We start from the raw sequence: 20,568 nt of genomic DNA on the forward strand, positions 1-20,568 counted from the left end.
TATTTAGATAAAGATAGGGAAGTTTTTATTGCATTTATGGATTTAGAAAAGGCATATGATAGAGTGGATAGAGGAGCAATGTGGCAGATGTTGCAAGTATATGGAATAGGTGGTAAGTTATTAAATGCTGTAAAGAGTTTTTATGAGGATAGTGAGGCTCAGGTTAGGGTGTGTAGAAGAGAGGGAGACTACTTCCCGGTAAAAGTAGGTCTTAGACAGGGATGTGTAATGTCACCATGGTTGTTTAATATATTTATAGATGGGGTTGTAAAGGAAGTAAATGCTAGGGTGTTTGGGAGAGGGGTGGGATTAAATTATGGGGAATCAAATTCAAAATGGGAATTGACACAGTTACTTTTTGCTGATGATACTGTGCTTATGGGAGATTCTAAAGAAAAATTGCAAAGGTTAGTGGATGAGTTTGGGAATGTGTGTAAAGGTAGAAAGTTGAAAGTGAACATAGAAAAGAGTAAGGTGATGAGGGTGTCAAATGATTTGGATAAAGAAAAATTGGATATCAAATTGGGGAGGAGGAGTATGGAAGAAGTGAATGTTTTCAGATACTTGGGAGTTGACGTGTCGGCGGATGGATTTATGAAGGATGAGGTTAATCATAGAATTGATGAGGGAAAAAAGGTGAGTGGTGCGTTGAGGTATATGTGGAGTCAAAAAACGTTATCTATGGAGGCAAAGAAGGGTATGTATGAAAGTATAGTAGTACCAACACTCTTATATGGGTGTGAAGCTTGGGTGGTAAATGCAGCAGCGAGGAGACGGTTGGAGGCAGTGGAGATGTCCTGTTTAAGGGCAATGTGTGGTGTAAATATTATGCAGAAAATTCGGAGTGTGGAAATTAGGAGAAGGTGTGGAGTTAATAAAAGTATTAGTCAGAGGGCAGAGGAGGGGTTGTTGAGGTGGTTTGGTCATTTAGAGAGAATGGATCAAAGTAGAATGACATGGAAAGCATATAAATCTATAGGGGAAGGAAGGCGGGGTAGGGGTCATCCTCGAAAGGGTTGGAGAGAGGGGGTAAAGGAGGTTTTGTGGGTAAGGGGCTTGGACTTCCAGCAAGCGTGCGTGAGCGTGTTAGATAGGAGTGAATGGAGACGAATGGTACTTGGGACCTGACGATCTGTTGGAGTGTGAGCAGGGTAATATTTAGTGAAGGGATTCAGGGAAACCGGTTATTTTCATATAGTCGGACTTGAGTCCTGGAAATGGGAAGTACAATGCCTGCACTTTAAAGGAGGGGTTTGGGATATTGGCAGTTTGGAGGGATATGTTGTGTATCTTTATATGTGTATGCTTCTAGACTGTTGTATTCTGAGCACCTCTGCAAAAACAGTGATAATGTGCAAGTGTGGTGAAAGTGTTGAATGATGATGAAAGTATTTTCTTTTTGGGGATTTTCTTTCTTTTTTGGGTCACCCTGCCTCGGTGGGAGACGGCCGACTTGTTGGAAAAAAAAAAAAAAAAAAAAAAAAAAAATCCCTATGACTCATCTGAATTTTCAACTTCTAGTTGTATCCTCTTGTTCCTGTATTCCATCTCTTGAAACATTCTGTCCCTGCCCACCTTGTCAAATCCTCAGTATTTTATACATCATTATCATGTCCTCCTTGTCCCTCCTGTCCTCAGTGTCGCAAGGTTAAGTTCCTTTAACCTCTTCTCATAGGGCATACTCCTTAGTTCTGGGACTAGCTTGTTGCAAACTTTCGCACTTTCTTTAATTTCTTGATATGGCTGACCAGGTGCGGGTTCCATGCTGGTTCTGTATAATCTAATATGGGCCTGACATACACAGTGTAAAGAATCATGAATAACTCCTTACTTAGATGTTGAAATGCTATTCTTAGGTTTGCCAAGTGCCCGTGTGCTACAGCAGTTGTTTGGTTGATGTTCACCTCAGGGGATATGTTCAATATGATACTCATCCCAAGATCCTTATTGTTGAGTGAGGTTTGCAGCCTTTGACCCCTGAGCCTGTACCCTATCTGTGGTCTTCTTCCCCAAGATTCATAACTTTGCACCACTTGGTGGGGTCAGATTCCAGGAGTTTTGTCAGACCAGGCTTGCAGCCTGTCCTACAGTCTTTCCTTATCCTCGTTCACTTGTATTCTCATTAGTTTCATGTTGTCTGCAAACAGGGACACCTCTGAATCTATCCCTTCTGTCATTTCATTCACATATATGTACAAGAAACAGCACCAACCCTAGGATTGATCCACGTGTGTGTGTGTGTGTGTACTCGCCTATTTGTGGTTGCAGGGGTTGATCTATAGCTCCTGGCCCCACCTCTTCACTGATTGCTACTAGGTCCTCTCTCCCTGCTCCATAAGTAAGTAAGTAAGTTTATTCACGTATACACAAATACAGTTACATAGAATTATCATACATAGCAGCATATGTGTAGAGAACCTAGAATAACCCAAAAAAGTCAGACAGAGTGACTTATTTCCATTGGGTCCATGAGGTTTATCAAACTTTGTCTTAAAACTGTGTATGGTTCCTGCCTCCACTACATCACTTTCTAAGCTATTCCACTTCCTGACAGCTCTGTGACTGAAGAAATACTTCCTAACATCCCTTTGACTCATCAGAGTCTTCAGCTTTCAGTTGTGACCCCTTGTTTCTGTATCCCATCTCTGGAACATCCTGTCTTTGTCTACCATGTCAATTCCTTGCAGTATTTTATATGTCATTACCATGTCTCCCCTAACCCTCCTGTCCTCCAGTATTGTCAGGCTGATTTCCCTTAATCTTTTTTCGTAGGACAATCCCCTTAGCTCTGAGACTAGTCTTGTTGCAGACCTTTGCATTTTCTCTAATTTCTCGACATGCTTGACCAAGTGTGGATTCCAAACTGGTGCTTCATACTCCAATATGCGCTTGACGTATATGGTGTACAGAGTCTTCAATGATTCCTTATTGAGGTATTAGACTGCTATTCTTAGGTTTGCCAGGTTCCCATATGCTGCAGCAGTTATCTCGTTGATGTGCGCCTCAGGAGATGTGCTCGGTATTATACTCACCCCAAAATCTTTTTCCTTGAGTGAGGTTTGTAGTCTTTGGCCACCTAGACTATACTCTGTCTGCGGTCTTCTTTGCCCTTCCCCGATCTTTATGACTTTGCATTTCGCAGAGTTAAATTCAAGGAGCCAGTTGCTGGACCAGGCTTGTGGCCTGTTCAACAACTGAACAGGTCTGTTGTCCTGCCTGAACCTCATCTAATTTAATTCTCATTAACTTCACATCATCTACAAACAAACACACTTCTGAGTGTATCCTTTCCATCATGTTATTCACATATACCAAGAACAGCACAGGTCCTAGGACTGAGCCCCTGTGGAACCGTGCTCGTCACAGGCACCCACCCTGACACACCGTCACATACCATGACTTGTTGTTGCCTCCCTGTAAGATATTCTCTGATTCATTGCAGTGCCTTTCCTGTTACGCGTGCCTGATCCTCTAGCTTTTACATTAATCTCTTGTGAGGAACTGTGTTGCAGGCCTTCTTGCAGTCCAAGAAAATGCAATCTACACACCCTTCTCTCTTGTCTTACTTTTGTTACCTTGCCATAAAACTCCAATAGGTTTGTGACACAGGATTTTCCTTCCCTGAAATTGTGCTCATTGTCATTTATAAGCTTGTGTCTTTCTAAGTGCTCTACTACTCTTCTCCTGATAATCTTCTCGACTTTGCATGCTCTGGTGGCCTGGTGGTTAACGCTCTCGCTTCACACGGTGAGGGCCTGGGTTCGTTTCCCAGCCAGAGTAGAAACATTGGACGTGTTTCTTTCCACCTGTTGTCTATGTTCCCCATCAGTAAAATGGGTACCTGGGTGTTAGTCGACTGGTGTGGGTCGCATCCTGGGACACTGACCTAAGGAGGCCTGGTCACAGACCGGGCCGCGGGGGCGTTGACCCCCGGAACTCTCTCCAGATAAACTCCAGATATACATGTCAGTGACACAGGTCTGTAGTTTAATGCCTCGTGTCTCTCCTTTCTTAAAAATTGGGACTACATTTTGTGTGTGTGTTAGTTACCATTGTGTGTGTGTGTGTGTGTGTGTGTGTGTGTGTGTGTGTCAGTGTGTGTGTCAGTGTGTGTGCGTGTCAGTGTGTGTGCGTGTCAGTGTGTGTGCGTGTCAGTGTGTGCGCGTGTCAGTGTGTGCACGTGTCAGTGTGTGCGCATGTCAGTGTGTGCGCGTGTCAGTGTGTGCGCATGTCAGTGTGTGCGCGTGTCAGTGCGTGTGCGTATCAGTGTGTGTGCATGACAGTGTGTGTGCGTGTACTCGCCTATTTGTGGTTGCAGGGGTCGAGTCATAGCTCCTGGCCCCGCCTCTTCACTGATTGCTACTAGGTCCTCTCTCTCCCTGCTCCATGAGCTTTATCATACCTCGCCTTAAAACTATGTATGGTTCCCGCCTCCACTACTTCACTTTCTAGGCTATTCCACGGCTTGACTACTCTATGACTGAAGAAATACTTCCTAACATCCCTTTGATTCATCTGAGTCTTCAACATCCAATTGTGACCTCTTGTGTCTGTGTCCCATCTCTGGAACATCCTGTCTTTGTCCACCTTGTCTATTCCGCGCAGTATTTTGTATGTCGTTATCATGTCTCCCCTGACCCTCCTGGCCTCCAGTGTCGTCAGGCCAATTTCCCTCAACCTTTCTTTGTAGGACAATCCCCGTAGCTCTGGGACTAGTCTTGTTGCAAACCTTTGCACTTTCTCTAATTTCTTGACGTGCTTGACTAGGTGTGGATTCCAAACTGGTGCTGCATACTCCAGTATGGGCCTGACGTAAATGGTATACAGAGTCTTGAACGACTCCTTACTGAGGTATCGGAACGCTATCCGTAGGTTTGCCAGGCACCCGTATGCTGCAGCAGTTATCTGATTGATGTGTGCCTCAGGAGATATGCTCGGTGTTATACTCACCCCCAGATCTTTTTCCTTGAGTGAGGTTTGCAGACTTTGGCCATCTAAACTATATTGTGTCTGCGGTCTTCTTTGCCTTTCCCCAATCTTCATGACTTTGCATTTGGCAGGGTTAAACTCAAGGAGCCAGTTGCTGGACCAGGCTTGTAGCCTGTCCAGGTCTCTTTGTAGTCCTGCCTGATCCTCATCCGATTTGATTCTTCTCATTAACTTCACATCGTGTGCGTGTCAGTGTGTGTGTGCGTGTCAGTGTGTGTGTGCGTGTCAGTGTGTGCATGTCAGTGTGTGCATGTCAGTGTGTGCGTGTCAGTGTGTGTGCGTGTCAGTGTGTGTGCGTGTCAGTGTGTGTGCGTGTCAGTGTGTGTGCATGTCAGTGTGTGTGCAGTCAGTGAGTGTGCGTGTCAGTGTTAGTTACCATTTTGTCCTAGGCACATGTCGATTAGACACTAGGCCTGTTGTATAGAGAGAGAGAGAGAGAGAGAGAGAGAGTGTGTGTGTGTGTACTCACCTAGTTGAGGTTGTGTGTGTGTGTGATGTGTGTGTGATGTGTGTGTGGTGTGTGTGTGGTGTGTGTGGTGTGTGTGTGTGGTGTGTGTGTGTGGTGTGTGTGTGGTGTGTGTGTGGTGTGTGTGTGTGGTGTGTGTGTGGTGTGTGTGTGATGTGTGTGTGTGTGTGGTATGCGTGTGTGTGTGATGTGTGTGTGTGTGGTGTGTGTGTGTGTGTGGTGTATGTGGGGTGTGTGGTGTGTGTGTGTGTGTGGTGTGTGGTGTGTGGGTGTGTGTGTGTGGGTGTGGTGTGTGTGTGGGTGTGTGTGTGTGTGTGTGTGTGTGGTTTTGTGTGTGTGTGGTGTGTGTGTGTGTGTGGTGTGTGTGTGTGTGTGGTGTGTGTGTGTGTGGTGTGTGTGTGTGGTGTGTGTGTGGTGTGTGTGTGTGGTGTGTGGTGTGTGTGTGTGTGGTGTGTGTGTGTGTGTGGTGTGTGTGTGTGGTGTGTGGTGTGGTGTGTGTGTGGTGTGTGTGTGTGTGTGTGTGTGGTGTAAGTGTGTGGTGTGTGTGGTGTGTGTGTGTGTGTGTGTGTGTGTGTGTGTGTATGTGTGTGTGTGTGTGTGCTCACCTCACCTAATTGTACTCACCTAATTGTGGTTGCAGGGGTCGAGACTCAGCTCCTGGCCAGTGTGCATGTCAGTGTGTGTGCGTGTCAGTGTGTGTGCGTGTCAGTGTGTGTGAGTGTCAGTGTGTGTGTGTGTCAGTGTGTGTGTGGGTGTGTGTGTGTGTGTGTGTGTGTGTGTGTGTGTACTCACCTATTTGTACTCACCTATTTGTGGTTGCAGGGGTCGAGTCCTAGCTCCTGGCCCCGCCTCTTCACCGGTTGCTACTAGGCCCTCTCTCTCCCCGCTCCATGAGCTTTATCAAACCTCGTCTTAAAACTGTGTATGGTTCCTGCCTCCACTACGTCATTTTCTAGGCTATTCCACTGCCTTACAACTCTATGACTGAAGAAATACTTCCTACTATCTCTCTGACTCATTTGTGTCTTCAACTTCCAGTTGTGACCCCTTGTCCCTGTGTCCCCTCTCTGGAACATCCTATCTCTGTCCACCTTGTCTATTCCCCGCAGTATCTTGTATGTCGTTATCATGTCTCCCCTGACCCTTCTGTCCTCCAGTGTCGTCAGTCCGATTTCCCTTAACCTTTCCTCGTACGACATTCCCTTGAGCTCTGGGACTAGCCTTGTTGCAAACCTTTGTACTTTCTCTAACTTCTTGACGTGCTTGACCAGGTGTGGGTTCCAGACTGGTGCTGCATACTCCAGTATGGGCCTAACATACACAGTGTACAGTGTCTTGAACGATTCCTTATTAAGGTATCGGAACGCTATTCTCAGGTTTGCCAGGCGCCCGTATGCTGCAGCGGTTATTTGGTTGATGTGTGCCTCCGGTGATGTGCTCGGTGTTATGGTCACCCCAAGGTCTTTCTCCCTGAGTGAGGTCTGTAGTCTTTGTCCACCTAGCCTATACTCTGTCTGCGGTCTTCTTTGCCCCTCCCCAATCTTCATGACTTTGCATTTGGCTGGATTGAATTCGAGAAGCCAGTTACTGGACCACATGTCCAGCCTCTCCAGGTCTCTTTGCAGTCCTGCCTCATCCTCGTCCGATTTAATTCTTCTCATCAACTTCACGTCATCTGCGAACAGGGACACTTCAGAGTCTATTCCTTCCATCATGTCGTTCACATATATCAAAAATAGCACTGGTCCTAGAACTGACCCCTGTGGGACCCCGCTCGTAACAGGCGCCCACTGTGATACCTCTTCACATACCATGACTCGTTGCTGCCTCCCTGTCAGGTATTCCCTTATCCATTGCAGTGCCCTTCCTTTTACGTGTGCCTGATCCTCCAGCTTCTGCACTAATCTCTTGTGGGGAACTGTGTCAAAGGCCTTCCTGCAGTCTAGGAAAACGCAATCTACCCACCCCTCTCTCTCGTGTCTTACTTCTGTTACCTTGTCATAAAACTCCAGGAGGTTTGTGAAGGCAAATCTTGTATCACAAACCTCCTGGAGTTTTATGACAAGGTAACAGAAGTAAGACACGAGAGAGAGGGGTGGGTAGATTGCGTTTTCCTAGACTGCAGGAAGGTCTTTGACACAGTTCCCCACAAGAGATTAGTGCAGAAGCTGGAGGATCAGGCACACGTAAAAGGAAGGGCACTGCAATGTGTGTGTGTGTGGATGTGTGTGTGTCAGTGTGTGTGTGTGAAAGAATGTGTGTGTGTGTTTGCATGAAAGAATGTATGTGTATAAGAACATAAGAAAGAAGGAACACTGCAGCAAGCCTAATGGCCCATGTGAGAGAGAGTGAAGTGCCTGAGATCTAGAAAACTTACTGCAACTTGTATACTGCTGCATTATAGCTCATGCTAATGTTTTCAACATGCGCTTATTGCAGGCAACGTGGCAGTGCTATTGGAGGAGGAGTGATTCGTGGATTAACCAATGTTAAGCGCTTTGGTAATGCTGAAGTTCAGATTGCTGGAAACTTAACCCTGGTGAGCAAATATGCTTGTATGTTTTTAGCTTAGCAAACATTGTTTTATTGTTTTTGTTTTGCATTTTCTTGTAATATGTATTAGAAATTTTTATTGTATTTTAACACACTAGTTGACCCCCACCAAGGTCAGGTGACCCCAAGAAAAGGAAACATTCACCATCATTCATTCAGTTGCTGACTTGCCAGAAACAAGGACATCAAAACTCAAATGACCCTCTGAACTGTGACATCCCTACCTCTTCTCCTGAGTGCACACACACACACTTATACAACAGGCCTAGTGTCTAATCGACATGTGCCTGGGACAAAATGGTAACTAACCGTCTTAGTTTTCTTCTTTCTTACTAGTTCTTGTTCTTGTTTGTTTCCTCTTTATCTCCATGGGGAAGTGGAACAGAATTCTTCTCCCTAAGCCATGCATGTCATAAGAGGTGACTAAAATGCCGGAAGTAAGGGGCTAGTAACTCCTCCTCCTGTATACATTATTAAAGTTAAAAAGAGAAACTTTCTTTTTGGGCCACCCTGCCTCGGTGGGTTATGGCTGGTTTGTTGAAAGAAAGATGATTTTTTTTTGTAACATTAAAAATAATAATTTATTTTCCAATAAGATACGTTATTCTCATTTCCTTTCTCTTTCACGTGTTCACTCGTAATTTTTATTATAAATCTTAATTAATTATTTCAGGGTATTTAATGGAGGTTCAGACATATTTTTTCTCCAGCTGCTGCTTGGTTTCTTTGCAGTAGCCTAAGAATGCTTCTCTATGTACCTTATTTTTTAGCTATTGTTTATCCTGGTAAAACAAAGTAGGATTTGTTATTGAATAGTATAGCTTCATATTTGAAAATCTTAGCTTATTATTATTATTAGAATCGTGGAAAAAGGCTGAACTCACAGAAGTCATACAGTGCTTGTGGAATGGAAGATAATCAGATTTGATCCAAGTAAAGATAGGATAACTCTATTTCTTTGGATCAAGAGCCTTTCACTGACATCAAGACACCCTCCTTGAAGGGTGCAAATGTTAAAGCAAGTTTAAATAATAGTTGATGAGTTTTCTACAATTCAGGTTCGGAGTCACTATGTATATGGACCTCTCAACATTGAGCTTGTGTTCCAAACTGACAAAGGTGTTAAAACCATCAATTCAACTTTGACTGCTGTGGCTGCACATGCTGTTACTGAAGTGAATGACAACAGCTCCAAACTCATTGATTTCATCATTGACAGGTAGGAACACTATGCCTCCTATTTTCAGGTTGTAATCTACAGGTACTGTTTTGTTTTGAAGACAGGATCTGGGGTCTGCTCTGCCTGCAGCTAGATATGTTTTTCTACACCTCCTTTGATGGTAATTTCACCAAAATGATCCTGAAACACTGATAGAAGTTTCCCAACTTACAGATTCGTGCACACTGGCTTACTGGGCCTCTTGACTTGATCATAGATTACCGTTCAAGTCCAGGTATCACCAGAGTCCGTACTGTCCTCCAGGCTGTCCAGTTAGATACACTGACCACTATAGACCGATTTGGTGCTGAAATGTCAGATTTTCATATCGTAAGGTATGTTGACTTAGTGACACCTTGACTTTGACTTTTAGCTACTGATTATAATACTATCAGTTGTACTTTCTGAAATATGGGTATAGGTGTAAATACTGTATGTTTATTATATTTCTTGTTTATTTCAAATGTAACACTCCATTTCTTTACTGATAGACATATGACTTACATCAACTATTATAATGCATTACTGACAAGACTGGCCTAGATTACAATGTAAAGTAACTTTTTGTGGTGGTTAGCAAAGAACTTGGCAGCCTGTGAGCTCAGTGTTCTGCCAGTACCATTAGAGAATTCTTAAATTTGTGATTGTGGCTACAGGATACTTTGTGTATAATCCTTAAAAAATCGCTTATTATATAGCAGAAATTAGTAAATTTTACCAGATTAAAATGAACTAATTCTTTACAATACTATCATACATAAAAGTGTTATTCTCAAGCCTAATCACAAAGACACTAAGCAAAATTTGCATACTGCTTGTCATATTTGTTACCTCACTGCTTACACTTGCCATCAGCCCGCTGTTTGACTACATGCCGTACTATGGAAACCGAACCTTGGCACAGCAGCAGACAGCTGAGCTTGTGGTACGCCACTTGTTCTCCAATGCGTCCTTCATGGCTACCCTCCTGCGGGATGCCTACGAGCTTGCTTCCTATGACAAGATTATTCCCCAGTTTGGTACAGAATCTAACTATTATTCTGTCTTAAAGTACTTATTCAAAGGAACACCAAGTGCAAGTGGAAGGTCTCAACCTTTGGACCAAGAAGCATCCATAGTAGGAGTGCCCTCAGCCATAGCTACTTACTTGGCTGATACTGTACATTCTGCTCCTGTTATTCTTAGGAATTTGGGATAAACTTGAAAAAGAATTTAATGGTATGTATGTGATATTTTTTTACAGGATATACATTTCTGATAATTATAAGTAATGGCAGAGATATCTTTGGAAGTACATTATGGTGAAACTCACAGGAGTGGCAGTTGGTGCATAGTGAATTTACAATGCTGTACATTACTGTACAAATTTTAAAACACTGAAATAGTTTTTAGTATCAAAGTAGTACAGTACATACAAGAGCAGTCATCAATATTATAAGGAAAACACTTAGACATGTAATTTTTGGATATTTAATTTTTTATTTTTTAGGATAAACCTCCTTCCCAACCATGTTTTATTTTGTTCTTTCAACCTGTCTTATTTTTTGTTCTTTATCTTAGGAATTACCATGGTGAAAAAATATCTGGATTTTCTCAAGCTTTATGTATACAGTAGGGCCCCACTTTACAGCATTTCGCCTTACGGCATTCTGCTAATACGGCAATTTCAAATTATGACTAAAGTTTGCTATTTGGTGAGCGGTCTTTCAAATACAGCGCGCCCCACCTGATTTGTTTACATTCTATGTGAGCACATATATCTATTATGTCTGGAAATTGTCCAAAATTTTAAGTGTTTTAAAGTTATTGCATATTTTATAAGTACTCTGATAATTATACTTGTGTGTACCTGTACCTAAATATACTTACTGTGCTGGCATGCAGGTACACATTAAAATCACTAAGAGTGTCTCTAGTCTTGATGCCTTAATAATAATACATGTAATATCTTGGGCCCATTAAATGTTGTATATTACAGTAATATAGACATTTCTATTAATCCATCTATGATATTTTTTCAAAATTATATAATAAACACACTACATAACATATAAACATGATACATACACCCACAGTATAAAAATTGACATAAATATAAGATTTTTTTACCAAGCGGTCAGAAGAATTAAGTTTTCTCTAGTGAAACACCAGTAACTTAACTAGAAATTTATTACTTTCGTATGCCTTCACTCTATCTCTTCACTCTATATAGCTATTCACAACCCTTGTGGGTTTAGTGCTTCTTTTTTTTAGTATGATTATAATCATTTTATATATTTATTAACACATCGGCCGATTCCCACCAAGGCAGGATGGCCCGAAAAAGAAAAACTTTCATCATTCACTCCATCACTGTCTTGCCAGAGGGGTGCTTTACACTACATTTATAAAACTGCAACATTAACACCCCTCCTTCAGAGTGTAGACACTGTACTTCCCATCTCCAGGACTCAAGTCCGGCCTGCCGATTTCCTTGAATCCCTTCATAAATGTTACTTTGCTCACACTCCAACAGTACGTCAAGTATTAAAAACCATTTGTCTCCATTCACTCCTATCAAATATGCTCATGCACACTTGCTGGAAGTCCAAGCCCCTCACACACGAAACCTCCTTTACCCCCCTCCCTCCAACTCTTCCTAGGCCGACCCCTACCCCACCTTCCCTCCACTACAGATTTATACACTCTTGAAGTCATTCTGTTTTGTTCCATTCTCTCTACATGGCCAAACCACCTCAACAACCCTCCTTAGCACTCTGGATAATAGTTTTGGTAATCCCACACCTCCTAATTTCCGAACTACGAATTCTCTGCATTATATTCACACCACACATTGCCCTCAGACATGACATCTCCACTGCCTCCAGCCTTCTCCACGTTGCAGCATTCATCACCCATGCTTCACACCCATACAAGACTGTTGGTACAACTATACTCTCATACACTCCCCTTTTCACTTCCACAGACAAAGTTCTGTCTCCACAGACTCCTCAGTGCACCACTCACCCTTTTCCTCTTGTCAATTCTGTGATTCACCTCATCATTCATAGACCCATCTGCTGACACGTCCACTCCTAAATCTCTGAATACATTCAGCTTCTCCATACTCTCTCCCTCCAATCTGATATCCAGTCTTTTGTCACCTAATCTTTTTGTTATCCTCATAACCTTACTCTTTCCTATATTCACTTTTAATTTTCTTCTTTTACATTTTATTTTATTATCACACTGGCCGATTCTCACCAAGGCAGGGTGGCCCGAAAAAGAAAAACTTTCACCATCATTCACTCCATCACTGTCTTGCCAGAAGGGTGCTTTACACTACAGTTTTTAAACTGCAACATTAAAACCCCTCCTTCAGAGTGCAGGCACTGTACTTCCCATCTCCAGGACTCAAGCCCGGCCTGCCGGTTTCCCTGAACCCCTTCATAAATGTTACTTTGCTCACACTCCAACAGCACGTCAAGTATTAAAAACCATTTGTCTCCATTCACTCCTATCAAACACGCTCATGCATGCCTGCTGGAAGTCCAAGCCCCTCGCACACAAAACCTCCTTTACCCCCTTCCTCCAACCTTTCCTAGGCTGACCCCTACCCTGCCTTCCCTCCACTACAGATTTATACACTCTTGAAGTCATTCTGTTTCGCTCCATTCTCTCTACATGTCCGAACCACCTCAACCCTTCCTCAGCCCTCTGGACAACAGTTTTGGTAATTCCGCACCTCCTTCTAACTTCCAAACTATGAATTCTCTGCATTATATTCACACCACACATTGCTCTCAGACATGACATCTCCATTGCCTCCAGCCTTCTCCTCACTGCAACATTCATCACCCATGCTTCACACCCATATAAGAGCGTTGGTAAAACTATACTCTCATACATTCCCCTCTTTGCCTCCAAGGACTAAGTTCTTTGTCTCCACAGACTCCTAAGTGCACCACTCACCCTTTTCCCCTCATCAATTCTATGATTCACCTCATCTTTCATAGACCCATCCGCTGACACGTCCACTCCCAAATATCTGAATACATTCACCTCCTCCATACTCTCCCTACTTTTACATACCCTACCAAATTCATCCACCAACCTCTGCAACTTCTCTTCAGAATCTCCCAAAAGCACTGTGTCATCAGCAAAGAGCAACTGTGACAACTCCCACTTTGTGTTTGATTATAAGAACATAAGAACAGAAAGGAGGAACACTGCAGCAGACCTGTTGGCCCATACTAGGCAGGTCCTTCACAGATCCATCCCACTAATAGAATATTTGCCCTCATAAGAACATAAGAAATAGGGAACACTGCAACAAAGTTTTAGCCTCTATAACTGTACTGGGGAGTTTATTCCACTCATCCACAACTCTATTACCAAACCAGTGCTTTCCTATATCCTTCCTTAATCTGAATTTTTCCAACTTGAAACCGTTGCTGTGAGTCTTTTAAGTCTACCCCTCTTGCCAAGACCCTAGCATTCACTTCTCTTACAACCCCATTTATAAATATATTGAACAACCACGGTGACATCACACATCATTGTCTAAGGCCTACTTTTACTGGGAAATAATCTCCCTCTCTCCTACATACTCTAACCTGAGCCTCACTGTCCTCGTAAAAACTCTTCTGCTTTCAGTAACCTACCTCCTATACCATACACCTGCAACATCTGCCACATTGCTCCCATATCCTAATAATGACTTGTAATAATAATTTGTCAGAGCATCATTCCTTCTAAAAATTACATGAGAATGGAAGTGTTGGTCTTTGTTTATTCTACTGTACCACTGTGGAGACAACTTGTACATAATGTAAGGTGTTTGCATGAATGTTTATGAACCATAACCAGATGCTTTGTCCATTTGTTTACATAGTGGGTGGGGTGGCCAGGCGGGCTACCCTACCCTACCCTACCTTCCACACGCCCTACAAATAAATATTTTTCATCTCGCCCTACATTAAGACCATTAAGACTACAAATATTTTAAGGTAAGTAATGAGTGCACTGTATATGGATTTTATCACTCTAGGGAACTTAAAGCATCGTAGTATATTATGTGTGGGTGGGGTGGACAGGAGGGCTACCATACCTACCACACCTGACTTCTTACAGTAAATACTACTCACCTTTTGCCCTACATTAAGACTCAAAATATTTCGAGGTAAATAATGAGTGTACTGTGTGTGTATTTTACTTTTTATTGCTTTTAGTGCTAACTTAATATCTTTCTTTCAACACACCGGCCGTATCCCACCGAGGCGGGGGTGGCCCAAAAGGAAAAACGAAAGTTTCTCCTTTTACATTTAGTAATATATACAGAAGGGGTTACTAGCCCCTTGCTCCCGGCATTTTAGTCGCCTCTTACAACACGCATGGCTTACGGAGGAAGAATTACTTAATATATGTTAGTGTAAACTTGTTATCTGGCATTTATATGCATTTGTAAGTGGAAAAAAATGGTATTCTGCTTTCCGGCAATGTCTGCTCTCCGGCAGTAGCCTGGAACCTAATCTGCCGTATAAGTGGGGCCCTACTGTATTATGTTCATGTTTCATATTGTAGCTACATTTTCTAACACAGGTCTCTCACATGCACTGTACAGCATTTTCTAACCTTACATACTTAACTTCTGTAAGTTATCATATGAGTATGCTTCCTTTGGTAAATTTGGTATGTGCAACACCCACCATCCCCTGTGGTACGGTAGTTACTTTCCTCACAGATGGTATTACATCGGCTTTCTCCTGCAACTGTCAATACATGATTTGTATAAATCTTCATATCCAGCTGCTGGTTGCAAGGAATTTCTGGATACACATATCTAGATTTGAAAGTGCAAATTTTCAGATCTGGGACCCCTTAATTCTGTGTCCCAATTTTGAGGGATTTTACAGGACCCTTCAATCCAAACATCCCTCACAACTCAGACCCAGATTGGAGGGCTTGTACTTGCACTTCTCATTTTCTGGGTAGCAGGAGCATTGATGATTAGGGAAAAAAAAAAGGCTATAAATACAGACTGTTTCACCCACACTTGGCTTTTTCAGGATTTGCTGCAGTTGTCTATTTCCATGGGTGGTTTGGACTAATATAGGAGGAGCATATGGAAGCTATAGAGGGAATATCCATTGACAAAAAAGTAAAATAGGAATGTTAAAAATAGGGGCAGTGATGTACTGATGTAGAAATGTTTGAATACCACTAAAAAAATTGTATACAGTGCCAACAGGTTGATAACTTAAAATATGTACAACACTGTTATACAGTACAATACAATTTTTATTTCCTTGCGAGTTTGAAATTCTGTAATTACAATAACGAGTTGCAGTGCAACGAGAGCCACTATCATTTTATTATAATAATAAAAAAAAAGAAGTGCTAAATGCCATTATCATGCCATGGCATTATGGGCAGACTAAATTTAACGACTTACAGACTGCTCAATTTCTCTTATATTAAGTATAGTTTAAGTTGTACATCTGTTTTTATTTATAGCAGACAGTAAGTTTATTCAAATTACAATCTGGGGATATTACATTGGGACAAGTTGAGAGTATTTTGTAGGTTGTGTATATCAGTAGTAAATATTTAAATTATATTTTTGGAATATAATCTTGAGCATTGGTGAAAGTAGTTTACAGTATGAGAATGCTACAATTTGGTGTAAGGCAGTATAGTTTTGGGCAGGTATTTATATTACTGTGTAGTATATGTTATGTATGAACTTTGGGTATCTAAATTTTGAAGTGTTAAGATTTAACCCTTTGAGGGTTTCGGACGTACTAGTACGGCTTACGACCCAGGGTTTTTGACGTACTAGTACGCCTAAATTCTAGTGCCCTCAAATCTAGTGGGAGAAAGCTGGTAGGCCTCCATATGAAAGAATGGGTCTATGTGGTCAGTGTGCACGGTATAAAAAAAAATCCTGCAGCACAGTGCATGAGGAAAAAAAAAAAACTTTTTTTTGGAATAAAACAGCGACTTTGCACTGTATTTTCGTATGGTATTTATTGTTGTATTCTAGTTTTCTTGGTCTCATTTTGTAGAATGGAAGGCATATCATAGAAATTGAGATGATTTTGACTGGTTTTACAATGAAAAGTACCTTGAAATTGAGCTCAAAGTAGCAGAAATGTTCGATTTTTACCAAAGTTCAAAAGTAAACAAATCATGCCAAGCATCCAATACACATCAACTGGCGAGTCAAATATTCTTTTGCAAGTGCGCCAATATGATTCATACCATTTTTTACACTAATGCAGTAGTCTGCATAACAGTAAATCTATTTTTTGTGAGAATAAAAATTCAAAGTGGAAAGCAAAAGAATGTAAGAGGGGCCTCAAGACGCGACTAATGAACAGAGGAAATGTCACTTTAGTGCCAGGAATGTATTTCTCGTTTGTTCTGGACCCTATTTGGAAATTGGCATCTTTTGAAATTTGTGTGAAATTGGCAAAATTCTGACCACTGTACTGGATAGTTGAAATTGGTAAATGGGTGGTTTCTTGCACTCATTCAATAGAAAAAATGGAGTTCTAGCGAAATATTCATGTTTTTTGTCGACTAGTACAGTGGAACTGGCCGAAAATGGGGCTCAAAGTGGGCAAAATCGCAGATCCGTGAACATCGCCAAGACCGCTAACTTTGCGAGAGCATAATTCCGTAAGTTTTCCATCAAATTTCATATTTTTGGTGTCATTATGATTGGGAAAAGGTTCTCTATCTTTTCATAAGAAATTTTTTTTTTTTAAATTTGGCCGACCCTGAGAACGAGTCTCGGAGAGGGCCTTTCGACCCTCAAAGGGTTAAGTAACTGGGAGATCTTTTGGCAAATTTAAGTATTGAGTATTTAGTTTAGGGTGAGTAGATGGTTTTTGAGAGGAGTCTTAAATTGATGTTCAGACTGGGTTACTTCAGTATTTGCCGGTAATGAATTCTAAATTTTGGGGCACTTTATGTGCATAGTTCTTACACAGTTTGATGTGGACATGGGGTACATCAAAAAGTGATGTGTCTTGTTATGGTCGTGTGTCCTGTTAAGGTTGGTGAGAAGTTTGCGTGGAAGGTTTATGTTTTGAGTGTAGTGTTATATGTATATAGTAGGCACAAGAGTAAGTATGGATGTTCTTTACAGTGAGTAGTTTTAGACTTTTGAATATTTGTGGAGTATGCTGTCTGGAGTGGGAATTTATCATCATTCTGCCTGCAGCCTTTTGCTGGGTTATTAGCGGTCTTACATGATTTAATGTTGTTGATCCCCATGCACAAATTCCATAGGCGAGATAAGGGTAGACGAGCGAGTGATACAGTGCAAGGAGAGCCGATTGTGGAACATAGTACCGTAACTTTGATAGTATCTTAATTTCAAAAATATTTTGCCAACACAGTAGGATTTTTTCAGGAAATAAGGGTGACAAAGAGCAGAAGCAGTGGAGAGGTAAATATGATTTAATCAATTTATCAACCTTGAGGTGGTCAGTCCCTCAGCCTTTAGAAGTGTGATGTGTTTGATGGAGGCAGGCTTCAGATAAAACGTGCCAATGTGTTGAAAAAACGGCTGAATTCTTGTCCATAACTGAACACGAGAGCCATATGTTATGGACGAGAATTCAGCCATTTTGTAAAAGTTTATTGTACCTATTTAGTACCAGCTTACGTCTGCTTGAAATACCGAGAATAATTATGAGCTTTTCCATGTAAGGTGTCAACTTTATTTACCCATCCTTGTAATTCTTATGTACCTTGGTTTTCTTTTTTTTTTTTTATTAAATGGTAGTCCATCACCAAGGCAGGGTGACCCAAAGAAAAAACATTCACTCTGCTGACATCACAGTCAGTTCACCCTCTGACTACAGTACCACCCCTCCTCTAGAATGCAGGCACAGCCCTTCCCACCTCCTTGACTAAAGTCCAGCTAACCGATTTTCCTGAATCTCTCTATATATTTAAAAAAAGCATCTCTGGTCAGTCCAACAGTACATCCATTAAAAACCACTTGCCTCCATGCACTGCCATCAAACACATTCACAAAAGTAAATTTCTTCAGTTATAATTTCCAAATGTAACATATGACAATTTGTTATTGAAAGTATTTCGCAAGATTACTTTTCTGCTTTTACAAAGTTTTTTCAACATGCTTAAGTACAGGGGAATAGCAAAGAATTGACAAAATGGTACAGTATTTCACTACAATGTTGGTGAAATGTACCAATAAAAAAATCGCCTATGCAGTCAGTGTCTTAATATGCTTATGCCTTGCTAGTCATTTCTTTGCAAATAAAAATACATAAACTGTTTAGAAAAATATGATACAAGTTACAAATGGTCTTGCAAAGAGGGTTAATAAAGTTTGAAGATTTTTTGGAGCATACTGTATTGTATTCACAATTCAGTGTATTCTTCCAGTCCGGCCGAGTACGAGGTACGTCTTGTGGGAGCCAAAAGTGAGCGGTACCACCGAATCAGTCAGTCTGCTCTTCTGAGACTCTTCAAACCAACTGGTCGACTGGAACGTAGGTTAGAGAGAGTTTATGTCCGAGCACGATCCCGACGTATACCTGATGTTGTGGCTAGGAATCAAAGAAGAAACAACAGACGAAATAGGAACAAAAATCAGCAAGAATCATCCAACACAAACAATGGAGATGCAAATATAAATGGTCAAGATAACAGAAAAAATAATCAGAGGGGCAGTAGTAAAGAAGGTACACAGAAAGAAAATTCAGGGGAACCTTTGGAAATACCTGAACTTCCTTGAATACTGTAAATGCATAATATGTTTATTAACCCTTAAACTGTCCAAATGTAGATCTACATTTTCACCGCCAGTGCTCCGAGTATTTTTTTTTTTTTTAAATGAAAGAGGGCAGTTTTCTGTGTAATGAAAACAAAAATTTTTTAGTATCAGTACTTATCAAGATATAAGACTGCGAAGTCCGGACACTCACCTGGTGGTAACAGAGTCCTGCCGCTTGCAGAAGTGTTGCCAATATACTTTTCTCGTTTTTATTTTTACATAACTTTTGTTCTAATAATTACAGTTTATAGTAGTTCTTGTGATTTCATAGCCAATCTTTGTTCTGACACTAATATTAGATGCTGAATTAGTACTCAATTATTATTATAATCAAAAAGAAGCACTAAGCCACAAGGGAATTAGTACTCAAATAGTCACAAACACACTGACAGGTGAATATTTTCACCTGCCTTGGTCATTTACTATTACAGTGGACCCCTGGTTTTCGTAATTAATCTGTTCCAAAGAGTGACTAAACCCAAATCTGACGAATTCCGAATTAATTTTCCCCATAAGAAATAGTGGAAATCCAATTAATCTGTTCCCAGACACCCAAAAGTATTAAAAAAAAATTTTGTTACATGAAATATACATTTCCCTACACACAGAACAATGAGACGTGCAGAATAAAACAATACTAAAACGACTTGCCTTTATCGAAGACTTATTGATGAGTGATGAGACGGGAGGAAGGGAGAGGATGGAGGTGTACTATCATTTGGAAGGGGAATCCCCTTCCATAAAGACTTCAGGTACCAAGTCCTTTTCCGGGGTTACTTACCTTTTGTTTTTTAATGCCGCTAGGACCAGCTAGAGAGTCACTGGACCCCTATTGCTCAAAAGTGTTCCAAGAGGTCTGTATCTGGCATTTCGTTAAAACTTCCCTAAAATGGGACACAACATTGTCATTGTACATATTGCCAACATGGCCTGCAACAGCTTTGTCAGGGTGGTGTTCATCCATGTCTGCACCTTTGTCCACATTGTACATATCTCCTTAATCTTTGAAGAAGGCATCTTCATCCATCTCTCTCCCTGGGCTGTTATCTCTTGCTGTTGCAAATGAAGCTCTTGCAGCTCTGTAGTGGTTAGCTCTTCATTGTGGTCCTCCACCAACTCTTCCACATCCTCGAAACTCACGTCCAACCCCCATGAAATTCCCCAATGCCACAATACTTTCCACAACTGGCATAGGCTCCTCAGGGTCAGCCCCAAACCCTTCAAAATCCCTCTTGTACACACTGTGGCCACAATTTTCTCCAAGCATAGTTCAAAGTCCTGGAAGTCTCCCTCCTAAGCCTTACCTATAAGGTTTATGCAATGGAGGATATTGAAGTGATCTTTCCAGAACTCTTAGGGTTAATTCAATGTCTGAGGTCACTTGAAAGCACTTTTGAAACACTGCTTTGGCAGTTTTTTGAAATGACCTAGTGGTCCATGGGCTGGAGGAGGGGGCAAGAATTTCACTTTGATGAAACAAAACTCCTGCACCATTTGCTCTTCCAAGTCTGGAGGATGATCAGGAGCATTGTCCATTACCAGGAG

General features: G+C 41.5%; 1 protein-coding gene across 11 annotated transcripts in view; it reads left to right on the plus strand.

The window, feature by feature from the left end:
- Positions 1-19,667, plus strand: part of LOC128687572 (uncharacterized) — an 83,497-nt gene extending 63,830 nt beyond the window's left edge. For 5 of the 11 annotated variants that reach the window (XM_053775064.2, XM_053775063.2, XM_053775069.2 and 2 more), the window contains 3 exons: positions 7,895-7,994; positions 9,067-9,227; positions 18,633-19,667. In XM_053775064.2, coding sequence (XP_053631039.1) covers positions 7,895-7,994; positions 9,067-9,227; positions 18,633-18,984 — 613 coding nt within the window. In that variant the 3' untranslated portion in view covers positions 18,985-19,667. Of the gene's footprint in view, positions 1-7,894; positions 7,995-9,066; positions 9,228-9,401; positions 9,563-10,082; positions 10,446-18,619 lie in introns of those variants that run through there. The other 6 variants (XR_008406860.2, XR_008406859.2, XM_053775066.2 and 3 more) reach the window with 6 other exon arrangements.
- Positions 19,668-20,568: the final 901 nt, after the last annotated feature.

The sequence above is a fragment of the Cherax quadricarinatus genome, chromosome 11 (assembly GCF_038502225.1).
Source record: "Cherax quadricarinatus isolate ZL_2023a chromosome 11, ASM3850222v1, whole genome shotgun sequence".
In the NCBI taxonomy this organism is placed as follows: domain Eukaryota; kingdom Metazoa; phylum Arthropoda; class Malacostraca; order Decapoda; family Parastacidae; genus Cherax; species Cherax quadricarinatus.